Source organism: Populus alba, chromosome 6 (genome assembly GCF_005239225.2).
Source record: "Populus alba chromosome 6, ASM523922v2, whole genome shotgun sequence".
Lineage (NCBI taxonomy): Eukaryota > Viridiplantae > Streptophyta > Magnoliopsida > Malpighiales > Salicaceae > Populus > Populus alba.
The window spans coordinates 13,909,120-13,923,011 of record NC_133289.1 but is presented as its reverse complement, the minus strand read 5'-3'; the positions used below and the strand labels follow the sequence as shown (position 1 = coordinate 13,923,011).

Here is a 13,892-nt window from a genome sequence, read left to right as displayed (position 1 = left end):
GAACTTGTGAAGCAACTGAGTTTAATAATTGTAGCGGATCTACGTTATTAATCTTAGGGAGAACATTCGATCAAAGCAACATAAGCAGACAACTTAGTTGTTAAGATTAATGAATTTATCTAGATCTTAAGGCTGCCATTGGATTAAATCATTAGTGCGGACACTGTGATTATTTGTTGGTTAGGGTTAGTTATACGGTGGATCCGTTAATTAACCAATGTTAAGAAAAGATAAAAATTCAGAATATAAACTAGAGTTTCGTTTCAAGGATCAGTTATGATTTCTATAGGTGGATGTGTGCTTGTGACCAAGGTTTGTTCTCTTGATAATTTTCTAATTTTATTAAATTTTGTTTGATAGTTTTCTATTTTCTTTTGCTTTAGCCTAGATAACATCCAAACTCCCCCCAAACTGCATAACGTATAGCATAAAAATCTGAACTAAATCTTTCTCGTGGGATCGATCCCTTGCTTGCTCTATACTATCTTGTGTGTTGTGTTTGAAGCTAGGGTAATTAATTTGTGCGACCGCGACATCGCAACAAATTTTGGTGCCGTTGCCGGGGAAGTAATTTTAGTTGATTCTTGTGCTAGTACTGTTATTTTTAGTTGCTATGATTGTTATTTATATTTCTGAAAAAAAAAAGAGAAACATAATTTTTTCTTGCGGCGGTACTGTTTACTTACGGTAGCAGTACTGTTCAAAACAGAATTGTTTGTGGAATTAGGTATCGGCCTTTTGTTTTCTGAAGGGAAACAACGTTCTAAACAGGACTTGTGGTAAACCACTAGCCCCACCCTATTGAGGCCAAATTCCATTGTTTTCTAGGTTTTTTTTGGCAGTTTTAGTTTTCTAACGTAAGATTTTCGTACAATTTGCATTGTTTTCGATCTCTTGTGTGGTTAGTTTCTTTTGATTTTTTTTTTTTATTATGATTTATGCCAGTAACCCGTTCTACTAATCAAAGTCAAGTGCAATTAGATCTTGAAATAGAAAAAACTTTATGCAGGTTACGAAAGGAAGCTCGCCTCAACACCATGGCTAATGCACGACAACAAACACTCAAGGAGCTTGCTGCTCCTAACGTGGAAAATCAGCCATTGTGCATAAACATCGACAATAGTGTAAACTTTGAGCTCAAATCTGGTTTTATACATTTGCTACCAACATTTAATGGTCTTGCAGGAGAAGATCCTCATACTCATCTCAAGGAGTACCATATGGTTTGTGTTGGCATGAAACCGAATGGAGTTGATGAAAAACAGGTTAAGTTGAAAGCTTTCCCTTTCTCTTTAAAAGGGGCAGCAAAGGTATGGCTTTTCTCCATTCTCCCAGGTTCAATTGGAACTTGGAATGACATGAAAAAGATCTTTCTTGAGAAGTATTTCCCAGCATCTCGAGTTGCCAACATAAGGAAAGAAATATGTGGGATTCGACAATCTCATGGAGAGACACTCTCCGAGTATTGGGAAAGATTTGAGCAACTGTGTATTCAATGTTCTCATCATCAAATACTTGATCAATTGCTCATTCAATATTTCTATGAAGGATTGATGCCTACTGACCGTAGTATCATTGATGCTGCAAGTGGAGGGGCATTAGTAGATAAAACACCCGAGGCTGCACGCCAATTGATCTCAAATATGGCAGCCAACTCGAAACAATTTGGCACGCGAGCAGACTTCGCAAACAAACGAGTAAATGAGGTAAGTATTTCTAACCTTGAGAATAAAGTTAATGATCTTACTTCTCTTATGCGTTCTTTGGCTTATGGCGATGTACAACAGGTGAAAGCTTGTAGCATATGCTCCTTACAAGGACATACTTCAGATATGTGCCCAACAATGCAAGAAGATTACATTGAACAAGCTAATGCAGTTGATGGAGCATTTAATGGACAGCCTCAGCGTAAGTATAATCCTTTTTCCCACACGTACAGTCCTGGATGGAGAGATCATCCTAACCTACGGTATGAGAACCAACCTCAACAAGGCAATCAAGGCCGACAATTCCATCCCAATGGATTTCAGCCCCAACAGAATTATCAAGGAAGACAGCCTCCTCCATTCACAAACTCCAATGTTAGGGGGTCGTCATCCAGTGATGATCTTCGTGAGATGATGAAAACTTTGGCTTCTAACACTGTGACCTTACAACAAAATGTCATGTCTTTTCAACAGGAAACAAGGTCAAGTATTCACAACTTGGAGAAGAAAATGGGACAAGTAGCTTCAAATGTGGGGAAATTGGAAGCACAAATGAATGGAAAATTGCCCTCCCAAGCATTGAATCCAAAAGAGAATGTTAGTGCGATCATGCTGCGAAGTGGGAAAGAACTTGAAGAGAAAAGGTTAAAACAAATTGAGATGGAGGAAGAAGAAGATATATAAACTGAATTGAGTACAAAGAAGGAATATCCTCCTTCTCCATAAACTAAAACAAAGACCAACACTCCAAAGGTAACTCATCACTTAATGAATTCCAGTTTTAAAACAATTCCACCCTTTCCTGTGAGTTCTTATAGGTCAAAGAAAGAGGACAAAGAAAAAGAGATTTTAGAGGTCTTCAAGAAAGTAGAACTCAACATTCCTTTACTTGATGCTATCAAACACATTTCTAAGTATGCCAAATTTTTAAAGGAGTTGTGTACTACCAAGAGAGCTTTTAAACTGAAAGGTCATGAAATGGTAAGTATGGGTGAAGTTGTATCTGCTGTTGTTCAAAAGAATATGCCTTTGAAGCAAAAGGACCCAGGTGCGTTTACTATCCCATGTGTTATTGGTAATGCTAGTTTCAAAAGGGCCTTGTGTGATTTAGGTGCATCCATTAGTGTTATACCCAAACATGTTTATGATTCTCTTAGTCTTGAGCCTTTGAATAAAACTAGCATTGTAATACAACTTGCGGATCATAGTTTTGTTTACCCATTTGGTGTGATAGAAGATGTCCTAGTCAAGATTGATAGTTTGGTCATTCCATGCGACTTTTATATTCTTGATATGGAGCATGATTCTTGTGATTCATCAAATAGCACTCCTATATTGTTTGGGAGACCATTCTTGAAAACTGCTAATACAAATATTGATTGTGGTAAGGATACTTTGTCTATGGAAGTAGGAGATGAAAAGATTGAATTTAATTTTCATGATGCAATGAAATATCCTTATAGTAATGTTTATTTTATCACATACTTTAACCAAGTTGATAAGTGTGTGCAACAAGATTTTGATTTTGATTATGAGGATGGATTAAGAGTAGCTTTGAGATATGGCTATGATGCTACCGAGATAGAAGAGATGGAGAGGCACATATGTGTTCCCCAAAACATACATGATTCAACATTGGATTTGCAAGCTTTGCAAATTGTTCCCAATGATGCAAGAGTCCTTTACCCTATCACGGACAGTGATTGGGTGGCGCCTATCCTTTTGGTGCCCAAAAAGATTGGAATTACATTGGAAAAAAATACAAAATGATGCTTATGAGAATGCAAGAATTTACAAAGAAAAAACTAAGAGTCTCCATGACCGAATGATTATAAGAAAAGAGTTTAATGTTGGAGACAAAGTCCTTCTTTATCATTTGCGTTTGAAACTTTTTTTTGGAAAGTTGCGCTCCCGTTGGATTGGACCCTTTGTTGTTTCTAATGTTTTTCCTTATGGTGCAGTTGAAATTACAAGTTTAGAAACCAACAAAGTACTTAAGGTCAATGGGCATCATTTGAAACCTTTCTATGAAGGTTGGACGGCAGAACTTACCGCTTCTGTAGAGTTAGCTGAACCAATCTATGAAGAATGAGCATGCCACATGTCAAGCCAATGACATAAAACAAAAGCGCTTACTGGGAGGCAACCCAACATAAAAGAAAAAAAATCAGATTTGCTTTCTTTTTCCCTTATCTTTTATTTTTCGCATTTTACTTTTGTCATTTTCCTATAGTCCTTTGCTTTTATTTCAACATTGAGGACAATGTTGTGTTTTAAGTGTGGGGGTATTGGGAGAATTTTGGTTTTTTTATTTTAGTTTTCTTTGTTGTTCTTTAAAAAATAAAATTGTGTTTGATCTTTTTAACTCCCATTGATTTTTGAGAATATGAGTATTATGAATGAGAATTAATTGAGATAGATGAAGATATAAATCAAATGAAGGAGTATGCATGCAAATTTTAAGGTTTAATTGGTTTAGGGATTAACTTTGAAAATATGCCATGTTGACTTTATAGTGTTATACCAATGTAAGCTTTTGAGCCTTCAACATTATATTCTTTGAGTTTGCATTCTTTCAATGATATATATCTCTAGAACTTGCTTCATATCTTGTTGAGATTACATTCGCATTACATATATACATGAAGATGATAAAGGCATTAGGAATTTTAACCATTTGAGCCAAAAAGCCAACCTAAAGCATATTATCTTTAGTGAGCCCCTTTTGAGCTTGTTTATCGTTTCTTTGCTTTATTCATGTATAAGCCTTAACTTTTTATATGTTTTCCTTTTCCCCTGGCCAAGGATTAGTAGAGCATATACTTTTGATATCTTATGGAATTATGGTTGGAAATTATGTGAAAAGAAAGAAGAAGTGATGCTTGATGAAAATATGGGCAAGTTGCCAAAAGTGAAAAAAAAAAAAACAAAAAAAAAAAAAGAAAGAAAGAAAGAAAGAAAGAAAGAAGTGTTCCTTTATGTTCTTAAGATTTTATGTTGAAAGAGCTTGAAATCAAAAGAAGTTAAGTATTGGTGATTAAAGATGGAAAATTTATGTGCTTTGATGGAATATCTTGTTTGAAATATCATTTTTTAGAATGCTCTACTTTCTTTGGTTTGAACCTTCTCTTTTACTCTCTTTTACCTCACCTTAACCTTAGCCCCATTACAACCAGAAATAAGACCTTTAGATTCGTGCATTGCTTGTAATATGTTAGTAATGGAGATGAGATTGAAGAGCAAGCTTATGGTAGAACATATTCATTGATTGAATTTGAGAGATTTAAACACATAAGCCCTAAATATGTGAGTGTTGGAGTGTATATCAACGAGAGGACCTATCACTTTGGCATGACATAGATTTCATTTAAATCCCGACAATTAATTGAGTTTTGAAGTTTGCATGTAAATAAATTCATGAAAATTTATACTATTTATCCTTCTTGATTTTATTCTTGTTTATAATGCATATATTCTTGGATATTGATGGAAGATTAGGAGATTAGTCATAGTGATTTGATTTAATTTAACTTCGATTTGATTTTACTTATCCTTTCTCGAGGACGAGCAAGAGCTAAGTGTGGGGGTATTTGATGCAACCATATTATTCGATAGTTTCACCCACATTTAACTAGTGTTTTGCCTATGTTTTATATATAAAATGCCTTGATATTCTTTGTTTTATGTTTTGAAGGCACTTTTGGATGAAAGATGCAAAAAGGAGTAAATTGAAGGTAATTGGCAGATTCGATGTTCAGTCGATGTTTTGTTGCATGAGCTCTAAAGGTCGAAATCAAGTGATGCTAGTGGCATCTCATCTATCATGGAAATCTTTCAAAGTCAAATCTCGTAATCAGTGTTGACCTTTGGTTATTCTGACTTGAATATCTAGAGCTACAAAAGTCCAATTGATGCAAACTCAATTTTTTTGGATTCCTGACTCAAAGCCTATGCTTTTCAGCCAAAAAAGATGTCATCTGAGGGAGATATGATTTTTGAAAGATGACACTGAATTATGCTTTCGTGAAGAATTTACATTCCGAAGCATCTAATTTTTTATTTCAGCAATGTAGCTGTCATTGAGATTTCATGCAAAGCTATTTCTTCTTTTAAAAATAGCCTAGCATATAAAAGAATGAGAGAAGAGAGGGGGCTCTAAGAACCCTTCATTTCTTCCATCTGTTGTTCAAAAAACATGAAGGCAGTTTTCGGATTGAACTGTGAGAGTTTACATGATGAATCATGCTTAATGACCGGAGTTGTGTATATGAACTTGTGAAGCAACTGAGTTTAATAATTGTAGCGGATCTACGTTATTAATCTTAGGGAGAACATTCGATTAAAGCAACATAAGCAGACAACTTAGTTGTTAAGATTAATGAATTTATCTAGATCTTAAGGCTGCCATTGGATTAAATCATTAGTGCGGACACTGTGATTATTTGTTGGTTAGGGTTAGTTATACGACGGATCCGTTAATTAACCAATGTTAAGAAAAGATAAAAATTGAGAATATAAACTGGAGTTTCGTTTCAAGGATCAGTTATGATTTCTATAGGTGGATGTGTGCTTGCGACCAAGGTTTGTTCTCTTGATAATTTTCTATTTTTATTAAATTTTGTTTGATAGTTTTCTGTTTTCTTTTGCTTTAGCCTAGATAACATCCAAACTCCTCCCAAACTGCATAACGTATAGCATAAAAATCTGAACTAAATCTTTCTCATGGGATCGATCCCTTGATTGCTCTATACTATCTTGTGTGTTGTGTTTGAAGCTAGGGTAATTAATTTGTGCAACCGCGACATCGCAAAACTTGCTGATATTTTAGAGGGCTACTAAGCCCTTTGAAACCCCATGAGGTGGTCATCCTCATGAAGCTTCATTCGCTGGTTCTTGGGTCCAACTTGTTCTTGCTGGTTGTATTGTCTGGGTTTCAGTTGTTGTCTTGTAGTTGTAGACTGCTCTGTATGGGTTTGATGGTGTCATCCCTGATTTAGATTGTTGGGTGTTTGGCTGCTATGGCTATTTTGCCTAACTAGTTGATGGATTTTTTTGGGTGGAGTTTGTCTATTTTGCCGCATCGGTGAAGATGGTTTGCAGGAGTTGATGGATTCCTACTCTGGCTTTGTGTTGCTGCTTTATGCAGTTTTGTCTGCTCAACTTCTTGAAGTAGGTTGATGGATGTTCTGGTTGCTCTGACTGCCGTGTTGGGATGTGTTACGGGTGACACAAGTAACGAACCAATTTGTATAGTGTTATGCAGGAAAGGTTTAGGTGTGCACTGAAAAGCTATGGGATGAGTGCAGTCAGTTTTACTGCTTAACCATGGATGAGGAAGATGATAAAGGATGGGGGAATGGGTGTTATGGGAGTTCCTTAATTCCAGGAATTCAGTCATTTTTCATTGTAATTTATGTATTCCCTTATGCAGACGGTTACATGTTTTTATATTGCTGATAACGGGTTCCCTTTCTTGTAACAGAATGAGCCCTTAATAAAACGATGTGTATTGACTTACCTAAACGGTGAGTATTAAAGACAAAATGAAACGATGCGTTTAAAGTAATTTGGTACTGCAGCTTATTTTTTATTAAAACCCGCCATTATCTCCTTCCTTTTCTTCAGCTTATAACAATTGCTTCCCTTTGAAACCAACCTTGTCCTCAAGGTTGAATTGTGGAAATCTGAGCTTTAATTCTTCATTGAACTCCCAAGTTGCAACTGCAGGAGGCTGCCCATCCCAATGAATTAGAACTTGAGTGACCGCCTGATTGTTTTGTCGAGTCATTCGCCTGTCCAATATAGCCCGGGGTTGCAAAGCTGGTTCCTGACCCATAATAGGTAGAGATTGTTGCACTACCCGATTACCCACATGCTTCTTGAGCTGGGAGACATGGAATACGAGGTGAATCATGGATGTGGATGGAAAATCAAGCTTGTACGCCACCGCCCCTACTTTGGCAATTACCTGGTATGGCCTATAATATTTAGCTGCTAATTTTTGAGATGCTCTGAATGATGTTGATTGTTGTCCGTATGGTTGAAGTTTGAGATATACATAATCCTAAATTTCAAAACTGCGGTCGCTTCTTTTTTTATTTGCAATCGTAGTCATCCTGTTCTGTGCGAGTTGAAGGTGTGTCCTGACTTGTTGAATTACTACTTCCTTAGTTGTTAGATACTCATCCACAGAAGCCACCGCTGAATCCTTAGAGAAGTAGGGAATGTGTATGGGAGGAGGGAACCCATATAATACTTCGTAAGGTGTCATCTTGGTGGCTGAATGGTAGTTGGTATTATACCACCACTCAGCTAAAGGCAGCCACTTTGCCCACTGATTTAGACGATCCCCCGTCATGCACCGTAAATAATGTTCTATGCACTTATTAACCACTTCGGTCTGACCGTCTGTTTGTGGGTGATATGTTGTAGAATGATGTAGGTTGACCCCTTGGTTGCTGAATGATTCGTTCCAGAATCTGCTAATAAACACCGGGTCTTGGTCACTGGTAATTGTAGCTGGTGTCCCGTGTAGTTTGTAGATATTATCCATGATTGGGCAATGGTTGAAGAAGTCCAGGATTGGCCACATTATCGTGCTTGTTCCTCTGGCAAACAATACATTCTCGCACATGCTGCCTAACGTGCTTTTGTTGCCCCTTCTAGTAGAATAAGTTGCTTAGGGTCTTAGAAGTCACCGTCATGCCTGAATGGCCACCTATGGCTGAATTATGAAACATGGTGATAATCTGACTTCTTAATGCCTTGTTATTGCCCACTACCACCTTTCCTTTTCTGTTCAAATGATCATGAACCCAGATGTAGTGTGGATGAGACTCTGCAGAACGTTGGAGGTCCTTGAGAATAGTTTGGATAACTGGATCAGTTTTATAAGAACTTCTGACCTCCTCCATCAAGTTTGTAGAGATAGTGGACGTAGTCAAAGCAAATAATTCTTGACTGGGAATCCTCAATAACGCGTCAGCCGACACATTTTCTCGTCCTTGTTTGTATTCGATGTCGTAGTCATAACCCAGTAGTTTGACTACCCATAGGTGTTGACCTGGAGTAGTCATTTTTTAGTGAAGAAGATATTTGAGGCTGATGTGGTTGGTGCGAATATGGAAGTGCCTGCCCCACAAGTAATGCTTCCACTTAGTCACAGCATGTAAAATAGCTAGCATTTCCCTTTCATAGACGGAGAGAATTTGTTGTTTTGGACCCAATGACTTGCTGATGAACGCGATGGGGTGGCCTTCTTGTAGCAATATTGCCCCTATACCTGTCAAAGAAGCGTCTGTCTCTACCAAAAATGTCTTTGAAAAATCGGGTAGTGGCAAAACAGGAGCACTGGTCATCAAGGCCTTCAACTGGTTGAATGCTTTAGAAGCCTCTTCATTCCACCCCTTAGCATCCTTCCTGAGCAATAAGGTTAACGGTTTACTGATGCTTCCATACCCTTTAACAAACCTGTGATAATAACCCGTTAGTCCTAAAAAACCTCTTAGCTGTTTCAAGCTTTGAGGTATAGGCCACTCTATAATGGCTTGTATCTTTAGAGGGTCTGTCGTTACGCCATGGTCAGTAATGATGTGTCCCAAGTATTCCACCTGTGTATGATAGAAGAAACATTTGGTAGCTCTAGCCACCAATTGATGAGCTCTTAAGAGATCCAGCACTACCTCCAGGTGCACATAATGGTCTCTCAGGGTCCGGCTGTAGACAAGGATGTCATCAAAGAATACTAAAATAAACTTACACAAGTGTTGCTTGAAAATTTCATTCATGAGGCTCTGGAACGTAGCTGGAGCATTGGTTAAACCGAAGGGCATAACCAAGAATTCATAATGCCCGCTGTGGGTCTGAAATGCAGTCTTGAATTCTTCTCCTGCAACCATACGAATTTGATGGTAACCCGATTTCAGGTCAATCTTTGAAAAAATAGTAGCTCCTACCAATTCCTCCAGCAATTCCTCAATCATGGGATATTTGTCCTTGATTGTGAGTTGATTCAAGGCTCGATAGTCCACACACAATCTCCATTTAGAGTCCTTTTTCTTCACTAGAATAACTGGAGATGCGAAAGGGTTGTTGCTAGTCCGAATGATGCCAGTCTCCAGCATGTCTGTCACCATCCTCTCTAAACTGTCCTTTTGTAGCCCAGAATACCTATAAGGTCTAAGATTCACTGCTTCACTTCCTGACTTGAGTGGAATTTTATGGTCATGATCTCTCACGGTTGGCAGACCCTTAGGTTTTTGGAACACATCCTGGTAGGATTCTAGTAAACCCTGTAAGATTGCATCTGTAATACCTTGAAACTGTGGTGTGTGAGACTTGGAATCTTCTTCTAATTCCATGAACTATAAGTTTTAAAGTAAACAGTCCTCTCCTGGTGGGTGATCTTTGACTACGGCACTTAACTGTTTGAGTTCAATGCTTTGGAATTTGGGTGGGTTTTCTCCTTTCAACAGAACCCTTTGTCTTTGCCAGTCAAAGGACATCCACAGATGTTTGTAGTTGCACAAGATGTCGCCCAGCAGAGACAGCCATTGGATTCCTAGTACCATCTCATAATTGCTGAGGTCGATGATGAAAACATCCGCCTGGAAGCTTATACCCTGCATTTTCCATCAGAGGCCTTTGCACATGAACTTACAAACCATTTTATCACCATTAGCAGCCTGAACAGTCATTGGTTTGATGGGAGTCAACTGAAATTGTAACTTATTGACGATGGTGGTATTTAAAAAATTATGAGTGCTACCCGAATCAATAAGAATGCACATAGTAGTTTTGTCCATTTTCCCATTGACTTTCATTGTATTCAAACCCACGGTTCCTTCCAAAGCATCCAAAGAAATGTGGGGTGTGACCTCTCTGCTTATGACTTCTTCTTCTTGGGATCCTTCCTCCTCCTCTAAGACACTCAGAGAATATACTTTTTTGATGCGACATCTATGCCCTGGTACAAACTTGTCGTCACACTAGAAGCACAGACCCTTCAATCTTCTGTCCTCAAACTCTTGGTTTTTGATGAATTTGGTGGGTCTGCTGGGGTTTGAATAGTTACTATTGTTTGGATTAGCTGTCCATGGGGCTGGTTGTGGTTTTGACAGATTAGTATGAGAGTTCACAGCGTTCTTTGTGGTTTGTATGGGATAATTAGGAGGGTTACTCACAACAGGATTAATGTATATGCTAGCAACTTTGCGGATGTAGCTGGGAGATTTTCTATGAGTAAGGGTGTTAACTTGCAATCGGGTTAGATTGTATGCATGTTTAAGGGTTTTTGGCTCGAACAGACCTTTTTTTAATTTCTCTATTACCCCTAAGAATATTACTAGTACTTGTTTCTCATTAACCTCAGCTTTATTCCACAATATATCAAAATCTTGGATATGTTCTTCTAGGTCTCCACTTTGCCTTAGTTCCCTCAACTCCTCCAAAGGATCCTGCCTCTCCCCAAAACGATAACAAATAGCTTCTACATAGTCTTCCCAAGATGTTTTTTGATCTCCCAGACTCTTGAGGAAGTTTTGATGCCAGTATAAGGCTACCCCATCAAGGTAATAAGAGGCTATTTGCAATTTTTCATCATCGGCCACTTCTTCAATTTCGAAGTATTGAGTACATTTGAACAACCACTTGTGTACATCCCCCCCATTGAAAGTTGGAAAGAAATGTTTGGGTTTGTGTACCTTGTAAGTGGCAGCTTTGTCCTCCTTTATTTCCTTGTTTCTCACGTCCACTCTGTCTGGATGTAGATGTGGTCTTTCCCTGCTACTGCTTGAGCTGCCTAGAGCTTGAGAAATCTTTTGCAAGGTGAACTCTAGTTGTTGTGCCATGGTGCCCATCATATTCCTGATGTCATGAATCTGGCCACCTTGATTCTCGATGGTCTGATCTAACTTCAGTGACTGCCCCTTAAACATGTCGATCAACAAATCATACTTCTGGCTATGATCTTGGGACACTGCTGCGAGGGAATCCTCAATGCGTTTAAGATCTGTTGCTCTAGTCTCCGGAGGCATGATGGAGATCCGTGGATTGTTAGCTCTGATACCAGTTGTTACGGGTGACACAAGTAATGAACCAATTTGTATAGTGTTGTGCAAGAAAGGTTTATATGTGCACTGAAAAGCTGTGGGATGAGTGCAGTCAGTTTTACTGCTTAGCCATGGATGAGGAAGATGATAAAGGATGGGGGAAGGCGTGTTATGGGAGTTCCTTAATTCCAGGAATTCAGTCATTTTTCATTGTAATTTCTATATTCCCTTATGCAGACGTTTACATGTTTTTATATTGTTGATAATGGGTTCCCTTTCTTGTAACAGAATGAGCCCTTAATAAAACGATGCGTATTGACTTACCTAAACGGTGAGTATTAAAGACAAAATGAAACGATGCGTTTAAAGTAATTTGGTATTGCAGCTTATTTTTTATTAAAGCCCGCCATTATCTCCTTCCTTCAGCTTGTAACAGTATGCTGGAGTTGAGGAGGTTTCAAGTTTGATTAAAGCCCGCCATTAGGAGTGCTAATGGTTGTTATCCCAACGGGGATGCTGTCTTTGGGACCTCAAGCGGTACCTTATGCTGTTGTGCTTCTTTTTATTGACTTTCCAGTATTGGCTGTGATGAATGGTTGTGTATCACAAGGCCTGTGATATGGCTATCTGCTCGCTGCAGGGTTATTGTTGCTGCCTTGGTGAAAGATGTTGGCTGGCTTGCTGAGACTTGCCTTGGTTTATGCTTTCATGTATTGTCATTGTTGTCATGCCCTGCTACACAGGATATGTTTTCCGTGATGGTCTCCTACTAATGCATGTGCAGTGTTTTGTTGTTTTGCACATGATCGTGGTATCCCACGCTTTTGTTTCCAGTTGTGCTGGATAATTGTGCATGTCAGATGCTGGTTGTGGACTGCACTTTGATCCTGGTTAGGCTGCTAGTGTGGTTTGTATTTTCAAATAGTCATGTTCTCTGGCTATGTTCAAGGGAGCCTGATCCCTTTGTTTGTACATGTTTGTATATTTAACTTGTTAGTCTTAGCTTTGTTATTTTTTATCTATAATACTTACATTTGATATTAAAAAAAAAGAGACTAATGAAAGTTTAAGAAGAGATGGGGTAGTCTTGTGAATGAATTAGAGAATGAAAGTGAAGAATTTGTAATTGATATCTCAATTTAAGCTGAGTAAGTGGTTTTTACTTTGATACCTTTGCTAGTACTATTAAAGAGACTAGTGAAAGTTCTATAGATGTTTAGGTGATGTTGGTGGAATTCGTAGACTTGATGCCAGTAGAGTTTTTATGGGGTTTATATATTTAATGAGATATCCACCATAGAATTGATCTCATTTCAAGATTTACCTATAAAATAGACCATCACACAAGCTCAACCCTAAGAAGTCCGAAGAGTTGTAGTGCCAAGTGGTAGAGTTACTAGAGAATACATAAGTCAATATCATAGTCATTGTCACGGGGGGGCCGCAACGTCGTCTGGCGACGGCGGAGACTCTTTGTCGTGCCTCCTGATGTGAGGTATGTTGTGTGTTGGGAAGGGGTTTTTGGTTTTAATCATAAAATTATGATTAATTTTTAGGAGTCGCCACCTGGTATTATGATCACTAGGATCCTATGGTCTGCGAGAGTCTGAGTAAGGGACTGGTTGTGCAAAGGGAAGACGCATCACCCCCAGTGCACCCTACCTAAGGTAAGCTGCATTGTTGTTTGATTGTTTTTCTAGGTCGGGTTTCTATTCGTTGGTCTTTTCTAAGGCTCAAGACAGATTTCTCTTCATGAGAGAGTCTCTACCTTATTGGGTTAAATCCTAACCATTCTAAAATCTGAACTTTAGCATCGTATTTTTACACTTTTGTATCTTTAATACCTGAGGGTGTATTTTATCATGTAATTTTACACCCCACAAATATTAAAGTCTACATCTAGACCCTAAAAAAAGATTGGAAAAGGTTTTTGACATTTTGACCAAATCCTAATGGATAATCATAAATTGGTTACGATATCCATTTTTAAAAAAACAAAAATGAAAAAGATGCAATTTTTGTTTTTTTGTTTTTATGAAAAATATACTTGAAAAATTTTAGAATTTGGCCGTATGCAACAAAATATTTTTTAAAAAAATGTTTTGAATTTTTTTAAAAAATTTCAGAGAAAAACCGG

At 38.1% G+C, this 13,892-nt stretch overlaps 1 protein-coding gene across 1 annotated transcript; it reads right to left on the bottom strand.

Moving 5' to 3' along the window:
* Positions 1–7,332: 7,332 nt before the first annotated feature.
* LOC140955703 (uncharacterized) lies at positions 7,333–11,959 on the bottom strand. Its single transcript, XM_073409873.1, has 7 exons — positions 10,708–11,959; positions 10,370–10,626; positions 10,274–10,327; positions 8,989–10,069; positions 8,405–8,769; positions 7,867–8,040; positions 7,333–7,590 (listed from the first exon to the last, which is right to left on the bottom strand). The coding sequence occupies exons 1-7, from the start codon at positions 11,957–11,959 to the stop codon at positions 7,333–7,335; spliced, it is 3,441 nt and encodes a 1,146-aa protein (XP_073265974.1).
* Between the last annotated feature and the right edge of the window lie 1,933 nt (positions 11,960–13,892).

Excerpts from the sequence above, each read along its gene's own strand:
- LOC140955703 (XM_073409873.1), bottom strand. The coding sequence starts at position 11,959 with ATGACTGAATTCCTGGAATTAAGGAACTCCCATAACACGCCTTCCCCC. Across the intron at positions 10,070-10,273 it reads ACCTCAGCAATTATGAGATG|TTCATGGAATTAGAAGAAGA; the intron begins GTACTAGGAATC and ends TAAAACTTATAG. Across the intron at positions 7,591-7,866 it reads ATCTAACAACTAAGGAAGTA|CTCAAGAAGCATGTGGGTAA; the intron begins GTAATTCAACAA and ends CATGTCTCCCAG.